Source organism: Gigantopelta aegis, chromosome 13, assembly GCF_016097555.1.
Source record: "Gigantopelta aegis isolate Gae_Host chromosome 13, Gae_host_genome, whole genome shotgun sequence".
Classification (NCBI taxonomy): Eukaryota; Metazoa; Mollusca; class Gastropoda; order Neomphalida; family Peltospiridae; genus Gigantopelta; species Gigantopelta aegis.
The window spans coordinates 15,228,374-15,249,915 of NC_054711.1; the positions used below are offsets into that span (position 1 = coordinate 15,228,374).

Consider the following 21,542-nt stretch of genomic DNA (forward strand, 5'->3'; position numbering starts at 1 on the left):
ATGGCTGTTTGATGTCTATCATATGATTATTTTCACCTGTAAATGTTTTTTTGTTTTTTTGTTTTTTTTTAAAGTCAATAATTTTATTTTGGTTAAGACATCACATATATATGTATATAGATGGTGATAATGAGATGGATGGTGAAGCTGCAGTATTTCTTTGTTCAGTAAGAGATAACTCAATCAGGTCCATGCTCCAAGCCTGCTGACAGTAGGGCTATCTTGATATCACATCACCCAACTCAGCATTGTTGAACTATTTGGTACATCTAACACACCATACATGTATTGTCACATGTATTTCAACAACAAAAATTTCTTAGAAAGGAAAGAAAACTTCAGCACATTTTATACCAGTTCCAGCTTTTTGTGTCTAAAGTATGTTTCTTGAGGGTTTTTTGTTCACCCAACTCTCTCTTTTTTTTTTTTTTTAGTTTTTGGCATTCTTTTGTTTTTATTTTTATTCCCCTTTTTGGTTTAATTATTAATGATTAATTTGGCACTTGGTCTGGATGGTGATAGTTTTAACGACACCACTGGAGCACATTGATTAATTAATCATCAGCTATTGGATGTCAAACATTTGGTAATTCTGACTCGTAGTCATCAGAGGAATGTAGCAAGGGATCTCTTAAATGCACTTTCCCACAGACAAGAAAGCACATATCACAGCCTTTGTCCAATTGTAGTGCACTGGTTTTAAACGAGAAAAAACCCAATCAGCTGAATGGATCCACCAAGGTAGTTCGATCCTGCGATGCAAGCACCTCAAGCGAGCACTCAACCCACTGAGCTAAATACCGCCTGTTCGGTGATAAGAGAAAATCTGCCGTCACAAAATAGGCTATTATCAAACCGCAGCAAGGGATCTTTTACGTGCCCTTATCCATGGACAGATAATACATAGAACAGTCTTTAAAATGTCATGGTGGCAATGGTTGAGACAGAGGATAAAAAAAAGATAAAAAAAAGTTCATAGACGATGATTGATCCAGCAAGTAATCGCACATCAGGATGAAGGATGAAGGATGAAACAATGACAGATTTAATTCAAACAAAAATGTTCTTATTATTTAAAAAAGAAAAGAGAGAGAGAAAAAAAAAGAGCGAATACATGTACATAACACAATAATTACATTATTTACCTTATGCACACTAAAAGATGTGCTACTTTTAAAAATGTTTAACAGCTTTGGTCAACCAATAAAAAATATAAGAAACAAATATATTTTTAAAAAGATAAAAACAGCATTTAGTATACAATAAAATGATTTATTTATTTTAAAAATCACAAATAAAAATAGTGAAAGTGTTCACACCATAAAAATATATTTATGAAACGATAAAAGCAAACTGCAACAAAATCTTGATCTGACAGCATCACAGCTTCAATAGAGAAAAGGAAGAAAAAGGAAGAGAAAAGGAAAAAACAGGCAATAGGAGAGAATGAATGAATGAGTGTTTAACGACACCCCAGCACAAAATACATCAGCTATTGGGTGTCAAACTATAGTAGGTAATAGGAAAGAGAGAAAGACTGTTGCTATGACATCACTACCCGCAGAGTATATTTGAAAGTGGGTGGTTGCAATCATTGTGATGGGCTTTGGGGTGGGTTGAAATTTCGGGGTTCAAAGTGCCCTAACTTGTGGGGGGGGGGGGGGGGGAGGGGGGGAGGGGGGGATTTGGCAACATGGTCCTGCTGAGAAAATTTTGGGACTCATTTTCAGCCTTTTGAGCAAAAAAACATGGAAAGGTGGGGGCTGGGGGGGGGGGGATTGTCTGGGTGGCATGGCCCCCCTGTTCTGCAGTCCCTACATTTAGCATCAATGAGAATTTATACACTTTCCCCACAGATAGAATAGAACATACATGTACCACAGATTGTTATACCAGTTACTGGGGGTAAAAACAGGTCTGTCATAAACAATATGTGGAAAGAAATTAACTAGAACGGGGGGACAGGTAGGGGGGGAGATTTATTAGCCAACATGTGGTAGACAACATCAAAAGGGTACACCCGCTACATTTTTCCATTAGTAGCAAGGGATCTTTTATATGCACCATCCCACAGACAGGACAGCACATACCATGGCCCTTGATAAACCAGTTGTGGTGCACTGGCTTTCCTATATGCAAGACAGCACATACCATGGCCTGATAGACCAGTCAAAGTCTTCCGATGAAACAGTTATGAAACCCGCTACATGTTTTCCATTAGCAACAAGGGATCCTTTATATCCACTTTCCAACAGACAGGATAGCACATACCACACCCAACCAGAGAATGGGTCCACTGATGGGGTTCGATCCTACAACTCGAGCACCAAGGTTTATTGGTGATCAGTTGTACTACTAGTCACAATCAGGCCTGTAGACATTCTGCACTGATACTGTTATTTGGACACTGCCTTCTTTCTTTGTTATACAGAATTTCATTGTAACTGCTATCACATGGGACGTTGCTTTAAATGACACAATTACACTAACTTTTGTATACAATTCTGGGTTATTTATTGAATACCACAATATATCCACTTATAAAAAATCAGTTAAATGTATTAATTTTTGTTTTCATATCCTTTTAACAATTACAAATATAACTCTATTTTCAATATATTTCAGTTATAGGAAGGACACATTCGGACAAATAAATATAACTAGAATGTTCCACACTGAACTGAGAAAACAACACTGCCTTTTGACAGTGAACATCAGAATATGGTGGCCATCTTGTAAAAAACCCAAAAAAACCCACATAAATATTAATCAAAGGGTCTCTATCTTCCTTTTTTCTAAAAGTCCAATGAGAAGCATAATATCAAATTTTACTTTGCCAAAATAAAAATATAATATTTATGTTTGTTTACACATCTATACAAGCCAACTAAATATAACTGTTTTAACTGAATCCACTTGCAAAACATGAAACAATTAAGATAAATATATAAAGATGTACACAACAAAAATATATACATATAAATAGAAAATGTGGTAAACTGGAAATTTCTACAGGAAAATCTTACATATACATGTAATAACTCCTTCACTGCTCTAAATGATTTTAATTAAAAAAAAAATTCATTACAAACTAGTACACACTAGGTGAATTTGAAAAATGTGTTGATTACATATACATGTACCTGTGTGTTTATGTATATGAGTGAGAGAGAGAGAGAGAGAGAGAGAGAGAGAGAGAGAGAGAGAGAGAGAGAGAGAGAGAGAGAGAGAGAGAGAGAGAGAGAGAGAGAGAGAGTGTGTGTGTGTGTGTGTGTGTGTGTGTGTGTGTGTGTGTGTGTGTGTGTGTGTGTGTGTGTGTGTGTGTGTGTGTGTGTGTGTGTGTGTGTGTGTGTGTGTGTGTGTGTGTGTGTGTGTGTGTGCGCCTGTAATATTTAACAAAACTATACTATGAGCTGTAAATAAAAAAAAATTAAATATGCTCTCAAAACATTTTAAATATTTTGCATACTGTTTAATATGTAAACAAAGATGCTGTTTTAAATTCTATCAGGTGCCTTAATATTTAAATTTTATCATGTTTTTTAATAGTTAATACATAATTTATTAAATATTTAATCATGTTGTAGTGTCTTTAAATAAATACAGATGCAACAAGAAAAAAGAAAAAACACAATTATGTTAAGAACAGTGAAAGAGTTGAAACATACAAAAAAATGCAAGAAAAATAAACATGTTACTGAGTATACAATTATAGTAGTATTTAAAAAAAAAAAAACAAGGACAAAAGAACAAAAAAAAAAAAAAAAAAAAAAGACATCCAAATTTACCACATGAGATTTATCAGTCGTTGCATGAGAACCCTGAAATCAAAACATGCGTAATTGAACCAAATAACCCATAAACCAAAAACTGTTAATCATCGACATTATCAAGAGTTATGTATTAAGCAGCTTGATTCAAGTGTTGATTAGTTAATCAAGTAATAATAACAGTAACGATCAACATGCATACAGTGGATTTTTTTAATAACTGTTAAAGAAAGTGTTAATTTGCATGAAATGTATTTCTTTCCATACAAAAATATTTATCATACAATATTCTTTCTGTATTTCAAACCTTTTTGAGTATTCTGTAGTTAAGAAAGTAAATTATAACTTAGTTATTAAAACTGTACATTTATGGGGGATATTTTTAAAGAATTGTTACAGAAAGTGTTAATTTCAATCAAATGTGCTACTTTCAATACAAAATATTTATTAAACATTAACCCCCCCCCCCCCCCCCCCCCCACCCCCCGGTATTTCAAACTTTAAAATTATAATTATGATAATCATATTATATAACTGAGACTTTTGACTGAAAAGTCAGGAGTACGTAAAACTGTACACCTCTAAATGTTAAAAAGGGGAACATAATATTTCTCAAAATAATTGGCAAATGCTGTTTATGGACGTGATATCTGAGGAATTTGAAGATGAAAACGAAAGTGTTTGATATCATGTAACTTTAATTGAAAGATTTTAGACATTTCGTAGTTTCCCCACCCCCAAGCTCACTCAATGTCTGTTTCAGCAGTTATACTAACAGGAATTAAAATACTATTCGATTAAAAATCTTGAAAACGTTACTGGTTCTTTAAAAGTATGTACAGATATATAAGGACGGGGAGGAATGGGGATAATGTGAGCATTTTATAAAACAATTAAGACAGGAACAGTTTTGGGGGTAGTACTCAACTTCAGAATTCCAGAAAAATCCAGATGTCTTTCATCATTTCATCTTTATAATAATTCCATAACTCTTAACAGTGGGAAGTTGTAAATATTTGTCAATGTTTGTGCACTACAAGAAAGTTAAAAGTTGTTTTGTTTAACAACACTACTAGAACACAATTGCTTACTAATCACTGACTACTGGATGTCAAACATTTGTTATTTCTGACACGTCTTCAGAGAAAATCTGTTCCATTTTCTCCCAGTGGGGAAGACAACAATATCCATACAATCATGTATTTTATAACCTTTGAGCAATATAAATAAAAAGTACAATTTAGTAAGTATATATATATACATATATACATACATACATACATACATACATACATACATACATACATACATACATACATACATATATATATATATATATAGTAACTTCATTTTCATCCCCCCCCCCCCCATCCCACCCTTTCCTTCTTGCATCCTGGTCGAATTTGATTCCATCGTGTATAATCACCAACAGTGTTCAATAGGTTAATGATATCTGAATTGCAAAATCATTTTGTTTTTCAAATGTGGATCAGTTACACACTTATATAAGCTGAAATTCAATCGACATCAAATACCAGCCTCGGTGGCATCGTGGTGAAGCCATCGGACACAAGGCTTCCACCCAGAGCGAGTTTTAACGACTCAATGGGTAGGTGTAAGGCCACTACACCCTCGTCTGTCTCACTAACCACTAACAACTGACCCACTGTCCTGGACAGAGAGCCCAGATAGCCGAGGTGTGTGCCCAGGACAACGTGCTTGAACCTTAATTGGATAGAAGCACGAAAATAAGTTGAAATGAATGAATTGAAATGAAATCAAATAACACGATATTAGAATTTCAGTGCGTGAACTTTCAATAAAATTACATGTACACGTTCTCCGAGAATTCCTGAAAAAATTTCACAGGAATTTCATTGACATTTTAATGGATTTTAATACAAATTCCAATGAAACTTTCCATTTTTCAAAATGTGGATCAATTACAAATTTATAAGCTGAAATACAATTAACTTTCAATGGAATTCCATGTATATGTCCTCTGAGAATTCCTGAAGACTAGTTCCGTAGATTCCAACTCAAATTCTACTGCAACATTCCATTGGAATTCTAACAAACTGTCCTCTAGGAAATCCTGTAATTTACTACACTGACTGATGATCATTTTGAGTCATGTACCAGAATAAATAAACCTCAAAGAAAGAGAAAAGGAAGGTAATGGTTTATTTAACGACGCACTCGACACATTTTTTTAAATTTACGGTTATATGGCGTCGGACATATAATTAAGGACCACACAAATATTGAGGGAGGAAACCCACTGACGCCACTTCATGGGCTACTCTTTTCGACTAGCAGCAATGGATCTTTTATATGAACCATCCCATAGACAGGATAGCACATACTACGGCCTTTGATGTACCAGTTGTGGTGCACTGGGTGGAGCGAGAAATAGCCCAATGGGCCCACCGACGGCGATCGATCCCAAACCGACCATGCATCGAGCGAACACTTTATTACTGGGCTATGTCTCGCCTCAAAGAGAGAGAAACAGGAAAATAACAAAAGATGTTATGTATATAGTACAATGTTAATGGTTAGAATTTATTTCATAATCCAGTAACATTTGGTCACCTTGTCAGGTACATAGCAAACTCCCAGACCGTTATTTGTTAATTGTGGCATACCTGTAATTGGGAACATTTTATGTGCCAAAAGTATTCATATACAATTCTTACCATCTTACTTATAGTGTGGTAACTTCTTTTCTTTCTTCATGAAGACAGCAAATTCTAGAATTCATATTTGTTCTAAATGTACCTACTTTCATGTTGTACCCTACCTCTGCTAGTATTATTACATGTATATTTTTTCCCCCTTTATAAAACTTATTTAACTTTGCACTACAAATCTGGGGACTAATTCACAAAGGTCTCTTTGGCTCTGCTAGACAACAAAGAATCCTCTTTGCAAGTCTTTTAGCACTGCACTGCGAGATTGCAAAGTTGCGACAGTTTAGTGAATTAGGCCCCTGTATTGTAGTTTAACAATTCTGAATTTTAAAATGAACATGTCCAACTGCATTTTTCAATATCAAACTAACAATGTCAAGTGTGTATATTGCAATTTATAAATTTGCATCTACACTGTATGTTTATCAGATATCTGCATTGTACTTTTAATATTACACTAAGATCACTAGCCTTAGCATTTTGTAATTTGGTTCTATAATAATGAAGATAATAAAATTTTGTATTCTTATATAATGTCATGACTTTTTTTTTATTGTTTCAAACCACTTGAGTCTAATACATTTTTATAACAATTTGAAGAAAAATGTGTATTATTTATATTTTTATAACAATTTGAAGAAAAATGTGTATTATTTATATTTTTATAACAATTTGAAGAAAAATGTGTATTATTTATGTTTTTTCATGAAAAATTTCGAACATTTTATAAAGATGACATGAATAATCTTGGAAATTTTAAAGCTGACCGACAAATATCCCATTTGGTCACTCATAATTTGTATTAGACTTTACATAGCCATCCATAAAAGAAAAAAAGTTAAAAGGTTTTCTTTGTCTAATGACACCACTAGAGCATGTTAATTCCTTAATCACTGGCTACTGGATGTCAAACATTTGATAATTCAGACGTGTAGTCTTACAGAGGAAACCTGCATCGTTTGTTCTATTAACAGCAAGGGATCTTTTTATATATACTTTCCTACAGACAGGACAGCATATACCATGGCCTTAGATATACCACTGGCTGGGATGGAAAAGAACAATGATAAATTATAAATTAGATCGGTAGATATATTAATTTTTAGGTGTGTTTTTTTTTTTCATTTTTTTTTTTTTTCTTCTAAACATCACTGTAAAATGAAACAAAGACAGAAAATCGTGAAGTAGAAATTATTGTTGAAAAAAACAACCAAAAAACTTGAGAATATTTATTACAGGATTTTTTTAAAGATAAATTTCATTTAATTTAAGCTTGTCCTGAATTTAAGAAAACAAATTAAATTTTTAGAACGACATGACTGAATACTTGTAGCACATAAATATATAGATAAGACTGTAATATATCTTACAATTCGTATCAATCACTCTGCAACCAGAATGCCAGCCATCACTGAAAAACAGCCATCGCGTATATCATACCAGTGACTTTTTGTATATACGTCACAACTTAGCAGCGTGCTAAAATCAAACGTAACACAAACCCAGTGGCGTTCGATCATATTTTTATTTAACACCGCACTGATTGTAGGCACATCACCCACAGATGAACACTTGCGGAGATACTTGTATTTTAGCGGAATATCCACTGCAGAGGAAATTTTCCGAAGCTTAAGCTGAAAATTAACGTCAAACATGAAAGAAAAATATAATCTAGACATAAAAGAGTATAGTTATACACATATAAAAAAACAACAACTTGCAATTCATTCTGTGGAGTGGAAAGCTATCTTTACGTGTCAAATTGTAAGCTGGAAGCAAAACAAAATATTACACACATAAAAAAAAACCCAAGGCTTCAAATTCATTTTGTCAAGCAAAAAGCTATCTCTGCTTCTCAAATTGTAAGCTGGAAGCAAATAAAGATTATTATATGCGCTTGTGTGTCATACTGATTTTACTAAACGAGTGTCAGGATTTTTGTATTGCCCGAGTGTGAACGAGGGTAATACATGAATCCTGACAAGAGTTTCGTAAAATCAATACAACACACACGCAAGTGTAATAATTTCTTTATTATCCATATTTTTGTTGGGTTTTTGTTTTTTTGTTTTAGAATAACAAGAACCGTCTCAAAATGTTTTAACTACAACTAGAAGGAGATGACGAAATAATGTCATATTCCACATGCACAGTCTGAGCCAAGACTGGGGAAGCAACATCATGTTATGACATCATTTCCAAAAATTACATCATTACACTGGTTATTACACTTGTGCTTCGTATGATTATTATCAACTCGGTTATGTTGGACCATAGGGATAATAAAACAAAATATTACACACACAAAAAAAAAACAAGGTTTGAAATTAATGTTGTGGTGCAGAAAGCTCTCTCTGCTTCTCAAATTGTAAGCTGGAAAAAAATGCGAGAAAGTGAGTAGCAGGTCCAGAAATTAGTTTGAAAATTAAGACTCTCAGTTAGTCTGTAACAGTAATGTGAGAAACTTCAAACTTGGTTCAAGTTAATGATTTATAATACTGCTCTTGAAAATGAGGAAATCAGAATCCCAATTTGATTTGTAATGCAACTTATCAATCATGTTTTCCTGCCAGAGACATAGGAAGGAAGGAAGAAAATGTTTTATTTAATGACGTATTCAACACATTTTATTTACGGTTATATGGCGTCAGACATATGATTAAGGACCACAGATATATTGAGAGAGGAAACCCGCTGTCGCCACTTCATGGGCTAAACTTTGTGATTAGCAGCAAAGGATCTTTTACATGCACTATCCTACAGACAGACATACCACAGCCTCTGTTACACCAGTCGTGGATCACTGGCTGGAATGAGAAATAATCTAATGGGCCTACCAACGGGAATCGATCCTAGATCGATCATACATCAGGCGAGTGCTGTACCACTGAGTTATGTCCCACCCTGACAGAGATGGATAACTACTGAAATAATTTTTAAAGAAACAATGCTTTGTGGTTTAGTTTATTGGTGTGTGTGTGTGTGTGTGTGTGTGTGTGTGTGTGTGTGTGTGTGTGTGTGTGTTAATATTTAAAAAATTATGAAATCAAATTTGCATTATGATAAACACTAGATGTTTCTCATTTTTAAATTACAGAATAATCTGAAACTGAGAAAAAAAGAAGATAACTTAAAAAGATGATCTCAAAAAAGCATTTAAAGCCAGTGATTGACACAAAATGTAAAAATAAAAGAATAAATTAAATTCACAAATCAGCAACTGATGCAGAAAAAGCTGAACATGTTGTTTGCTGACAAAAGATTTATTATTATTATCCATTTTTGTGTAGAACACTTAAATAATTGGGCGTTATCAGTTGTTTTAAATCAGATTACTAGAACCAAAGGGAAATAAATCTTGTCTCAAACTGAACAAACTTGTTAACTACATTAAACCTAAACATTTTTAAAATATTTCTTTAAAAAGTAAAAAAAAAACAAAAAAACATTGCCTGAAAGGTAAAAAAAGAAATTCTTATTCTGCATATGGGAGATAACTGAGACTGTTAAGTCAGGTGTCCATTTTTTTCCCCCCTTCTAAAATCAGGTTACTCAAATCTTTACTAAGATAAATTACTTTTAGACTGAATAAACTCGTCAACTATAACACATTTTTAAATACTTAATTTTATGTCTTTATATCCTGATTTCCAAGAAAACAAAAACATAATCCTGTATAAAGGGAGATAACTGATACTGTAGCCAACACAAGCATCTTATTATTTTGCAAAAAAAGCCATCCAACTGTATCTAGCTAACGAAATTGTATTCAAACTTGGGGAACACCGTCTTCCAATATACTAACAAGGTGGGAAATTTAAAACTATCTATGTCTTACAAATCCACTGTTTATTTGAAAAATTAAAGCAGCACACACTATCCTACTTGTCACACCAAGGTTTGATATTATCTTCAAGTTCCAGAGGGTTTTTCTTATTTCATTGTTTTTTGTTTTAAAGAACACACTGAGCTCTTAACATCGGTTATTGGATGTCAAAACATTTAGTTAATTTATGGTAGAGGCTCAGCAATATTTGTTTTAATTTTGGGATTTTTTAAATACACTTACTGTTATTTTATATCCATGATCAAACCCTGATAAGAACTAATTTTATGTCTTCTAAAATGTTTAACAATGCAAATACTGTTAATCATTAAACCCTAATGTTACGTCTAGAAAAAACATCAAGAGCTATTAATTTTTTTCTTTCTTTTTTCAAATGTTTAACAATGCAATACTGTTAATCATTAAATCATAATGTTACATCTAGAAAAAGCACCAATAGCTATTAAAAAAAGTTCAAATGTTCAACAATGCAAATATGTTCATTAAGCCCTTAATGTTAACATATAACAATTTTCGAATATATCAATAGCACGATGCAGCTACAAAGACTGGGAAGAAAATTCTGTGACTACGAAAAACATTTTGGTTGGTGTGAATCGGTTGGTGAGTGAAGAGGTTTACATTGCCACAACATCAACAACACTGCACAGCGACATGCAGTCTACCTTGTGCGACGAATTCTCGGTTAGGTCGGAGGTGCTTGTCGGAGTTACGCCCCCTTCCATCGCCTCTCCGCCGTTAACGTGCAACATATTCGGAGAACTTTTAGCTGTAGTGTTGTCCTCACCTGGACAGAACAAAAAAAAACTGCGGTGAGATGCAAAAGAAAAAAAAAAGGAGGAAGTTACACACATACCTTGTGCAAAGCGCTTTCGACTATGTCGGCACTGCTTGGTGTTTGCGACACGGATGCACTCGAGTCCGTCGTGAGGTGCTGACCGGCTCCCAGGAGTTGTTGCATGTTGGGAGTGCTTTTTGCTCCGATTTGACTGTGCGACTGACTGTCTGTTGTGAATGAGAAATCAATTGTCGTAAAATGGGGCTTGTCAAACCACTATGGTAGTTATGCAGCACAGAGAAGGAACGGAATACAGGAAGGAAGGAAATGTTTTATTTAACGACGCACTCAACACATTTTATTTACGGTTATATGGCGTCGGACATATGGTTAAAGACCACACAGATATTGAGAGAGGAAACCCACTGACGCCACTTCATGGGTTACTCTTTTCGATTAGCAGCAAGGGATCTTTTATATGCACCATCTCATAGACAAGATAGCACATACCACTGCCTTTGATGTACCAGTCGTGGTGCACTGGCTGGAGCGAGAAATAGCCCAATGGGCCCAGCGACAGGGATCGATCCCAAACTGACCATGCATCAAGCGAGCACTTTACCACTGGGCTACGTCCTGCCTCAAACGAAATACAGGGTCCATTGGTTTCGAAGCTATCTTAGCGATACAAGATCCTAAAAAGAGTTCGTAAGCTATGGTGTCACTATGGTGTGTCCTACGAAATCGTAAAACCATTGTAAGCTATGACGTCACTATGGGGTGTGCTACGAAATCGTAAAACCATCATAAGCTATGACATCAGTATGGCGTGTGCTACGAAATCGTAAAACCATCGTAAGCTATGACATCACTATGACGTGTGCTATGAAATCTTAAAAATATCGTAAGCTATGACATATGCTATGAAATCGTAAAACCATCATAAGCTATGACGTATGCTATGAAATTGTGAAACCATCGTAAGCTATTACGTCACTATGGCGTGTGCTGTTAAATCATAAAACCACCGTAAGCTATGACGTATGCTATGGTGTGTGCTACGAAATCGTAAAACCATCGTAAGCTATTACGTATGCTATGAAATTGTGAAACCATCGTAAGCTATGACGTATGCTATGAAATTGTGAAACCATCGTAAGGTAGGACTTATGCTATTGGTGTGTGCTACAAAATCGTAAAATCATTTTAAGCTATGACGTATGCTATGAAATTGTGAAACCACCGTGAGCTATGACGTATGCTATGAAATTGTGAAACCATCGTAAGCTATGACGTATGCTATGAAATCGTGAAACCATCGTAAGCTATGACGTATGCTATGAAATCGTGAAACTATCGTAAGCTATGACGTATGCTATGAAATTGTGAAACCATCATAAGCTATGAAATTGTGAAACCATCATAAGCTATGACATCACAATGTTGTGTGCTGTAGTGACGTCATAGCTAACAATGGTTTTACTACTTAATAGTGCTAAAATGGATTCGAAAATATGGACCCAGGTCTTGAAAAGTAGAAGACAAGATCATGAAAGTGTGGGGGTTATTAAAGTTAAAGTGTGTTTTCCTTAACGCCACCACTAGAGCACACTGATTCATTAATCATCGGCTATTGGATGTCAAACATTTGGTAATTTTGACATATAGTCTTAAGCATGGGCGTACGACCCGGGGGGGGCAGTGGGAAAAATTCAGGCAGTTTTTATCTGGGTAAAATTTCAGGCAAATCAACCCCTCCAGCCCCCCTAAATCAAAGAGTCCCAATACGCCCATGGTCTTAAGAGAGAAAACCTGTTACATATTTTCCCATTAGTAGCAGGGGATCTTTTATATGCACCATCCAGGAAAGCACATACCACAGCCTTTAATGTACTAGTCGTGGTACACAGGCTGAAATGAGAAACAGTTCACTGGGCCACTGACGAGGATCGATCCTAGACCGACTGTACATCAGCAAGTGATTTTACCACTGGGCTATGTCCCACCCCAAACCACTACGGTAAGCAGCACAAAGAAGGGACTACTGATCTTGAAAAGTAAAGGAAGGAGATGTTTTATTTAACGACGCACTCAACACATTTCATTTATGGTTATATGGCATCGGACATATGGTTAAGGACCACACAGATATCGAGAGGAAACCCGCTGTCGCCACTTCATGGGCTACTCTTGTTGATTAGCAGCAACAGATCTTTTATATGCACCATCCCATACAGGATGGCACATACCACAGCCTTTGATGTACCAGTCGTGGTGCACTGACTGGAGCGAGAAACAGCACAATGAGCGACTGACAGGGATCGATCCCAAACCGACCGCACATCAAGCGAACCTTTACCAATGGGCTGTCTCGCCCCGAGAAAAGTAAAGGGACAAGATTTTGAAAAGTGTGTGTGAGGGGGAGGGGGGGGCCTAGGAGTATTGTGAGCTTCGCTGTAGTTGCTGAATAAACCAAGCAGATTCTAAGGGTATAATTTCACACAACCTCCAATTCCATCTGGAGACTGTAGCCTGCCTTTTGTCGAATATAAACCCTTGATGCCAGCATAAAAAATTAAATAAATAAATAAATAAACTGCCATCAATAATCACAATTTATGCAATCTCCAGATATCTTACCCCCATGTAGAGATAAATGTTTTGGCTCAGAATATTTTTTGCCAATATCCGCCAGTGATCGGATGATCGGTAGATGCATCTTGCTGTCGTCGCGGCGATGCCGCTTTTCGTTCTGGTGTTTGTGTCGACACATGATCGTGGCCTTGACCTGATCCCGCAGGGTGTCTTCCAGCTGTTTGGATGCAATCATGTTGTCAAGGACCATGTCTGAAATAAATAAACAAATCATACAAAGACGTTAGAATTAATATGTCTAAAAAACTAGTTATGGTACACGACACACAGGCATACCAAGTTGTAATGTGTCAAATGTTGGTGACTAGTTAATGTCTAAAAATCTTTTCCAAATTAGTTATGGTATACGACACACAGGCATTCCAAATTGTAATGTGTTAAAAGTAGGTCATGGTGACCTACTTTTGGTATGTGACACACTGCCATCCTCAGTTATACTTGCATACAAGATTTGATGATTCTGTATAAAAAAATATATATATGCCTTGGAAATTAAAAGTTTACGGACGGATGGATGTATGGACAAGAAGAAAGAAGCAAATGTTTTATTTAACGACGCACTCGAACACATTTTATTTATGGTTATATGGTGTCAGACATATGGTTAAGGACCACACAGATATTGAGAGAGGAAACCAGCTGTCACCACTTCATGGGCTACTCTTTTTGATTAGTAGCAAGGGATCTTTTATAATCACCATCCCACAGACAGGATAGTATACACCACCGCCTTTGTTATACCAGTTGTAGAGCATTGGCTGGAACAAGAAATAACCCAATGGGTCCACCGACAGGGACCACACAGATATTGAGGAATTGGTTTGTTTAAAGACGCACTCAACACATTTTATTTACGGTTATATGGCGTCGGACATATGGTTAAGGACCACACGGATATTGAGAGAGGAAACCTGCTGTCGCCACTTTATGGGCTACTCTTTTCAATTAGTAGCAAGAGATCTTTAAAATACACCATCTCACAGACAGGATAGCACATACCACGGCTTTTGATATACCAGTCGTGGTGCACTGGCTGGAGCGAGAAACAGCCCAATGGGCCCACGGACAGGGATTGATCCCAAACCGACGGCACATCAAGCGAGCACTGTACCAATGAGCTATATCCCATCTGCTAATAGGAAATAAATAACATACAATATCACTGGTCACCGGGCATGTGCATCTAACTCTTTGTAACTCCAACATTAAAATTATACTTGCCACGCGTGTCAGGAAATGCTACTTTTGAAGTTGTGTGTGTTTTGCATACCTGTGACTTGGTCGAGGTTGTACGCATCCATGTCGAGGATGACCTTTTGAACGCGTTAGTTTTGTGTACCTGTGACTTGATCCAGGCTGTACGTGTCCATGTCGAGGATGACCTTTTGAACGTGTGTGTGTGTTTTGCGTACCTGTGACTTGGTCGAGGTTGTATGCGTCCATGTCGAGGATGACCTTTTGAACGTGTGTGTGTGTGTTTTGCGTACCTGTGACTTGGTCGAGGTTGTATGCGTCCATGTCGAGGATCACGGTTCCCGTCATGATGCTGCAGCGCAGCTCAAACAGCGAGTGCAGCGACAACGTGGCAACGTGTGGCTTCGACCACCGCTCACCACCCTCCTCCACATCCTCCTCAAACTTTATCCACCTGAAACATGAACAAAGAAAAATCAACAACATTCTCCATTAACAGTGTCTACCTGAAACACAATAAAAATGTTAAACAACACCCTCCATTTAGCTGGTGGCAAATCACCATTGGGGCGATTACCAAAAAACCCATATAGAGGTGGTTGTTTGATTTAACTGTTGTGTAATGTACTGCAATGTGCAGCTTGGACGATTATAAAAAACCACCCACACACAGGTGGTTGTTTGATTTAACGGTTGTGTCATGTACTGCACTGTGCAGCTTGGATGATTACAAAAGACTACCCATGGGTGGTTTGGTTGATGTAACTGTTGTATCATGTACTGCACTGTGCAGCTTGGACAATTACAAAAAAGCCACCCATGGGTGGTTGGTTGATTTAACTGTTGTGTCATGTAGTGCACTGTGCAGCTGGGATGATTACCAAAAAACCACACACGGGTGGTTGGTTGATTGACTGTTGTGTCATGTACTGCACTGTGCAGGTCGGATGATTACCAAAAAACTACACACACACGGGTGGTTGGTTGATTTAACTGTTGTGTCATGTACTGCACTGTGCAGCTGGGATGATTACCAAAAAACCACAAACAGGTGGTTGGTTGATTGACTGTTGTTTCATGTACTGCACTGTGCAGCTGGGATGATTACCAAAAACACACACACACGGGTGGTTGGTTGATTTAACTGTTATGTCATGTACTGCACTGTGCAGCTTTAACTATTACAAAAAACAACACACCCATTACCAAAATAAACCACCCACGGGTGGTTGGTTGATTTAACCATTGTGTCACACAGCTTGGATGATTACCAAAACACCCCACCCACACACAGGTGGTTGGTTGATTTAACTGTTGTGTCACACAGCTTGGATGATTACCAAAACACCCCACCCACACACCCACAGGTGGTTGGTTGATTTAACTGTTGTCACACACTGTACACCCACTGACCTTGCCGTTTCCTTCCACTGGACTTCGTCCGTGTTTCCGCTGCCCATCAGTTCGGTCATCTCGCAGAACATGTCGTGGGCGCGGTGCAGCTCGTCATCTTCATCCTCCAGGATGTACTGGATTCGCTCCGACGGTGGAGTTGCTAAAAAACACACATAAACTCAACAGGTAAAGGTAAATGAATGAAATGTTTTATTTAACGATCCACTCAACACATTTTATTTACAGTTATATGTCATCGGACATATGGTTAAGGACCACACAGATATTGAGAGAGGAAACGTGCTGTCGCCACTTCATGGACTACTCATTTCGATTAGCAGCAAGGGATCTTTTATATGCACCATCCCAAAGACAGGATAACACATACCACGGCCTTTGATATACCAGTGGTGCACTGGCTGGAGCGAGAAATAGCCCAATGGGCCAACCGATGGGGATCGATCCCAGACCGACCACGCATCAAGCGAACGCTTTACCACTGGGCTAAGTCCCGCCCACATAAAGTAAAAAGTCACAGATCCTAGTTTCAGGCCGGAGGGGAGGGGGGGGGGGGGGGGGGGGGGGGGGAAGAGAGGAGAAAGAGAGAATTGGATGCCAAGTTTGGTTAATCTACAAAGTTGTAACACATCTGGATAAAGTTGGGGGGTTTTCATTTCAAATTATTTTTGTGCTTATATCTAATTAAGGTTCAAGCAAGCTGTCCTGGGCACACACCTCAGTGATCTGGACTGTCCGACCAGGACAGTGGGTTAGTGGTTAGTGGTTAGTGAAGAGAGAAGAGGGTGTAGTGGTCTTACACCTATCCACTGAGTCATTAAAACTCGCTATGGGTGGGAGCCTGTGCCGGGCTGTGAACCCTGTACCTACCAGCCTTAACCACGACACCATTGAGGCCGGTGGGTAAAGTTAAAACAAGACTGAAAACAGTAATTTATGAAGATGCCATGAATGGACCGAATGACAGATGAGACTCGGGGGGGGGGGGGGGGGGGGGGGGGGGGAAGAGAGAATTGGACATCAGCCCTTAGGGCGGTAGGGCAGTATAGCGTAGGTAGTTTCAGCCATAAGGCGAGGGTGACAGTGCTTCATGTATGTCCTGCCCCTTCATAATGACAAATAACATTTACAAACATAAATATAATAAGAAAATTCCACAATAAACTTGATTCATTTAAATTGGGAATTTTTAATGCCACTTTCTTTTGGGATTCAGTACTGCAGAACATGTGGATAAACATGATTCACTAAAATAATCATAAAGAAGAGCTATAAAGAATGTTTTTTTCACCAAGACAAATAATCTGTTTTCCACAACATACTGGATTCGCCCAGGTGATGTGTTAAGAATACAATGTAGTTATTTAAAAAATAAAAAATAAAACATTAAAAATCCCAACAAAAACTAAAACAAAACTAAAAACAAAAACAAAAAATAAACTAACTCAACTAATGCAAATAATGTTTTGCTTTCCACAATACATTGGATTTATTCAGACGGTTGAGTTCTTAAAGTTTGTTTTGTTTAACGACACCACTAGAGCACATTGATTTATTACTCATCGGCTATTGGATATCAAACATTTGGTCATTCTGACTTGTAGTCATCAGAGGAAACCCGCTATATTTTTCGATTAGTAGCAAGGGATCTTTCATATGGACCATCCCAGACAGGATATCACATACCACAGCCTTTGATATACATGTACCTGTCATGGCACACTGGCTGGAATGAGAAATAGCCCAATGTTGTTCACTGATGGGGATCGATCCACCACCGACCATACATCAAGCAAGTGCTTTACCACTGTGCTACATCCCAGTCCCAATGGAGTTATTAAGTCACAAACACAAATATCATTTACAAATATAAATAACAAAATTCCATGATACATTTGATTCATTTAGAAGGTGGCATCACTAACATAACCATAAAAAAACAAATATGACAACTTTTACAAATATTAACACACAATTCTTCTGTCTTCGTGAATATGCTGGACTCCTAAGTCAGTCACAAAAACAAATACAATCACATTAACAATCATTACTAACACAAAGAACTTGTCGCCGACAATATACTGGATTTGCTCAGGAAACAAAATCTCTTTAAAAAATCCTAACGACAAAATAATATTATTTAACAATATATCACAATATACTGGTATTTATTCAGAAAAACATAAAATAATCCTTTTGATTTTTATCTCTTTTTTTAACAATTCAGGATTGCGAAGCCATGCATACATAAATTTGCAGATTTTTTTTTTCATATCTAGATGAACGTAAAAGAAATAAGAGATAATCCTTGTAATTAAATTTGAAACTCACAATAATACAAACAGTTCATATTTTACTTGATTTTTATTTATTTTTTTAGGGGGAGGGGGGTCTTTAACTATAATTCTCAATAAGGCAAAGTACCAAAATAAAGTAGAACTGGGCGGTATTGAAATTTGACGTTCGGTATCGGTATTTTGGGGGTAATTTACCTCGGCATTGGTACAGTATTCAGTATTGACACCATACCAATACCGATATCTATATCATGCAGTATTTTTGCTATACTTAGCTTTAAATGCATGTCTGAGTTAAGGTTCACCCGCTAATTTCATCTAAATAAAATTAAATTCATACACAAAAACTCGTCTGATTTATACCCAACCCATTTTGCGTTCATCGGATACATTGTAGTGCTTTACTAAATGGTGGGAAATATATTTTAATGTATGGTAGGGTAAATCAGTTCTGACATGATACCAATACCGAACAGTATATACAGTATACCACCCAGCTCTAATATCAAGTGACGTCATCGAGTGACGTCATCAGTTCTGACATGATACCAATACCGAACAGTATATACAGTATACCACCCAGCTCTAATATCAAGTGACGTCATCAGATATGACATTCCCTGTCAACATTATTTATACGTTAATCAAGGAATTAACAAACTTGCATTGCTGTGGCTGGACCAATGGGATGATGATGTTATAGTGTAATGAATGAAATGGAAATTTAATTATTTAATATTAACATAAACACAATAAATATTAAATATCCTTTATTCTATTCTGGGGTATAACATATCTCATTCAGAAGGTAATGTTGCTCAAATATTCATAAAAAACAAATATTACAATATAATATACAAACAGAAATAATTAACTTTCTAGAATGTTACAAGTTTGTTTTGTTTAACAACACCACTTGAGCACATTGATCAGCTATTGGATGTGAAACATTTGTTAATTTTAATATATAGTCTTAGAGAGGAAACACGCCATATTTTTCCATAAGTAGCAAGGGATCTTTTATATGCCACAGACAGGAAAGCACATACCACAAGCTTTGATATACCAGTTGTGGTGCACTGGCTGGAACGAGAAATAGTGCAATGAGCAAGCGCTCTACCACTGGGCTACGTCCTACCACATGCTTTTTAAAAACACTAATAATAACATTTAAGGCTTATAGTTATACTTAAGATTCTTTGGGCAAAACAGATTTTCTTCATATTTGACTTTAAAGATAAAAATAGCAATGAGTCTTTCAGCCCATTGACTGTTTCAGAAAAAGCCAGAATTCAAACCTAAATCTTACTATATTTTAAAAAAAAGAGGAAGAATATCTTAACACACCATAATGAAAGCAAAAAGTCACCAAACTATTTGCAAATAAAAATCATAAATAAAGCAGTTTAATCAAAATAGGTCTGTATATAACTGATTATACATTTTATGCTTGAATAAAACATGTTGGATGAAGCTGTGATAAATTAATGTAAAACATGGATTTTGTCTTAAAATTAAAGTTCAGTTTTCTATATAGCAAGGCAGTACATGTCAACTGATGATCCGCATTTCAAAGAAGAATTATTAGAGAGAAAAAAACAATAACAGCTTTTATGAAAATCAAATTTACATCTTGGCTTTATTAATTTACATACTAGCCTATGCAAAACAACTATAAAGACTGCATATTAACCACCATTTACTACTACACATCACTGTGTATATATATAAACCATGCATCAATGCAAATTCTCACAAATCATTTTTACATTTCAAATGTGATCTGACGTTTGTTGTATAATAAACGATGGGTTTATTATACATTAATGTCAAAAACCTCACAAGACTGAGTCCATAATGATGCAACGTGCTACATTCTGCCCTTGCTTCTTAAAAGCAATAGCCTACAGCCTACAAAGATTGAGTCAACATGATTTTCTTTTCAAGTCAGCTGGTTTAATAGTGTCAAAAACCTATAAAAATTGAGTCCTCATTACAGATTTGTCTTACCACAATCAATTTGTTCTCAAGACTCCACACCGCCTCATTCAATTATATTAATATCCCCCCACCCCCCACCCCAAGTCAAATATATTCCAAATGCTCCATCCCAAACACCTTGTCCAAATATATTTTAAAAGATCCAACTTCAATCTCTAACCAAACACTAGCCTACAAATTGCTGTACAGCTTTATAGCTTATTTTCTATCCTGGTCAAGAAGTGCGTTAACATGACAACCTATCAGGCCAGGGGCCTTATTCACAAAGGTCTCCTAGGCTCTGCTGGACAACAAAGCATCCTCTTTTAAGTCTTTTAGCATTGCACTGCGAGATCGCAAAGTTGCGAGAGTTTAGTGAATTAGGTCCCAGGTCAGTGTTTATGACAGAAAGACATTTTTGGGTATAGCACTATGGAACAGTCAGTATAGGGAGCCTCCCCCAGAAAGACATTTTTGGGTATAGCACTATGGAACAGTCAGTATAGGGAGCCTCCCCCAGACAGACATTTTTGGGTATAGCACTATGGAAGAGTCAGTATAGGGAGACTCCCCCAGAAAGACATTTTTGGGTATAGCACTATGGAACAGTCAGTATAGGAAGCCTCCCCCAGAAAGACATTTTTGGGTATAGCACTATGGAACAGTCAGTATAGGGAGCCTCCCCAGAAAGACATTTTTGGGTATAGCACTATGGAACAGTCAGTATAGGGAGCCTCCCCCAGAAAGACATTTTTGGGTATAGCACTATGGAACAGTCAGTATAGGAAGCCTCCCCAAGAAAGACATTTTTGGGTATAGCACTATGGAACAGTCAGTATAGGGAGCCTCCCCAGAAAGACATTTTTGGGTATAGCACTATGGAACAGTCAGTATAGGGAGCCTCCCCCAGAAAGA

General features: G+C 36.8%; 1 protein-coding gene across 5 annotated transcripts in view; it reads right to left on the bottom strand.

Annotated features, from left to right (window-relative positions):
* The window catches only part of LOC121387485 (sodium-driven chloride bicarbonate exchanger-like), a 153,560-nt gene that overhangs the window by 45,838 nt on the left and 86,180 nt on the right, over positions 1 to 21,542 (bottom strand). For 3 of the 5 annotated variants that reach the window (XM_041518621.1, XM_041518620.1, XM_041518622.1), the window contains 5 exons: positions 16,351 to 16,492; positions 15,231 to 15,391; positions 13,729 to 13,935; positions 11,167 to 11,315; positions 7,966 to 8,097 (listed from right to left, as the gene is read on the bottom strand). In XM_041518621.1, coding sequence (XP_041374555.1) covers positions 7,966 to 8,097; positions 11,167 to 11,315; positions 13,729 to 13,935; positions 15,231 to 15,391; positions 16,351 to 16,492 — 791 coding nt within the window. Of the gene's footprint in view, positions 1 to 7,965; positions 8,098 to 11,166; positions 11,316 to 13,728; positions 13,936 to 15,155; positions 15,188 to 15,230; positions 15,392 to 16,350; positions 16,493 to 21,542 lie in introns of those variants that run through there. The other 2 variants (XM_041518623.1, XM_041518624.1) reach the window with 2 other exon arrangements.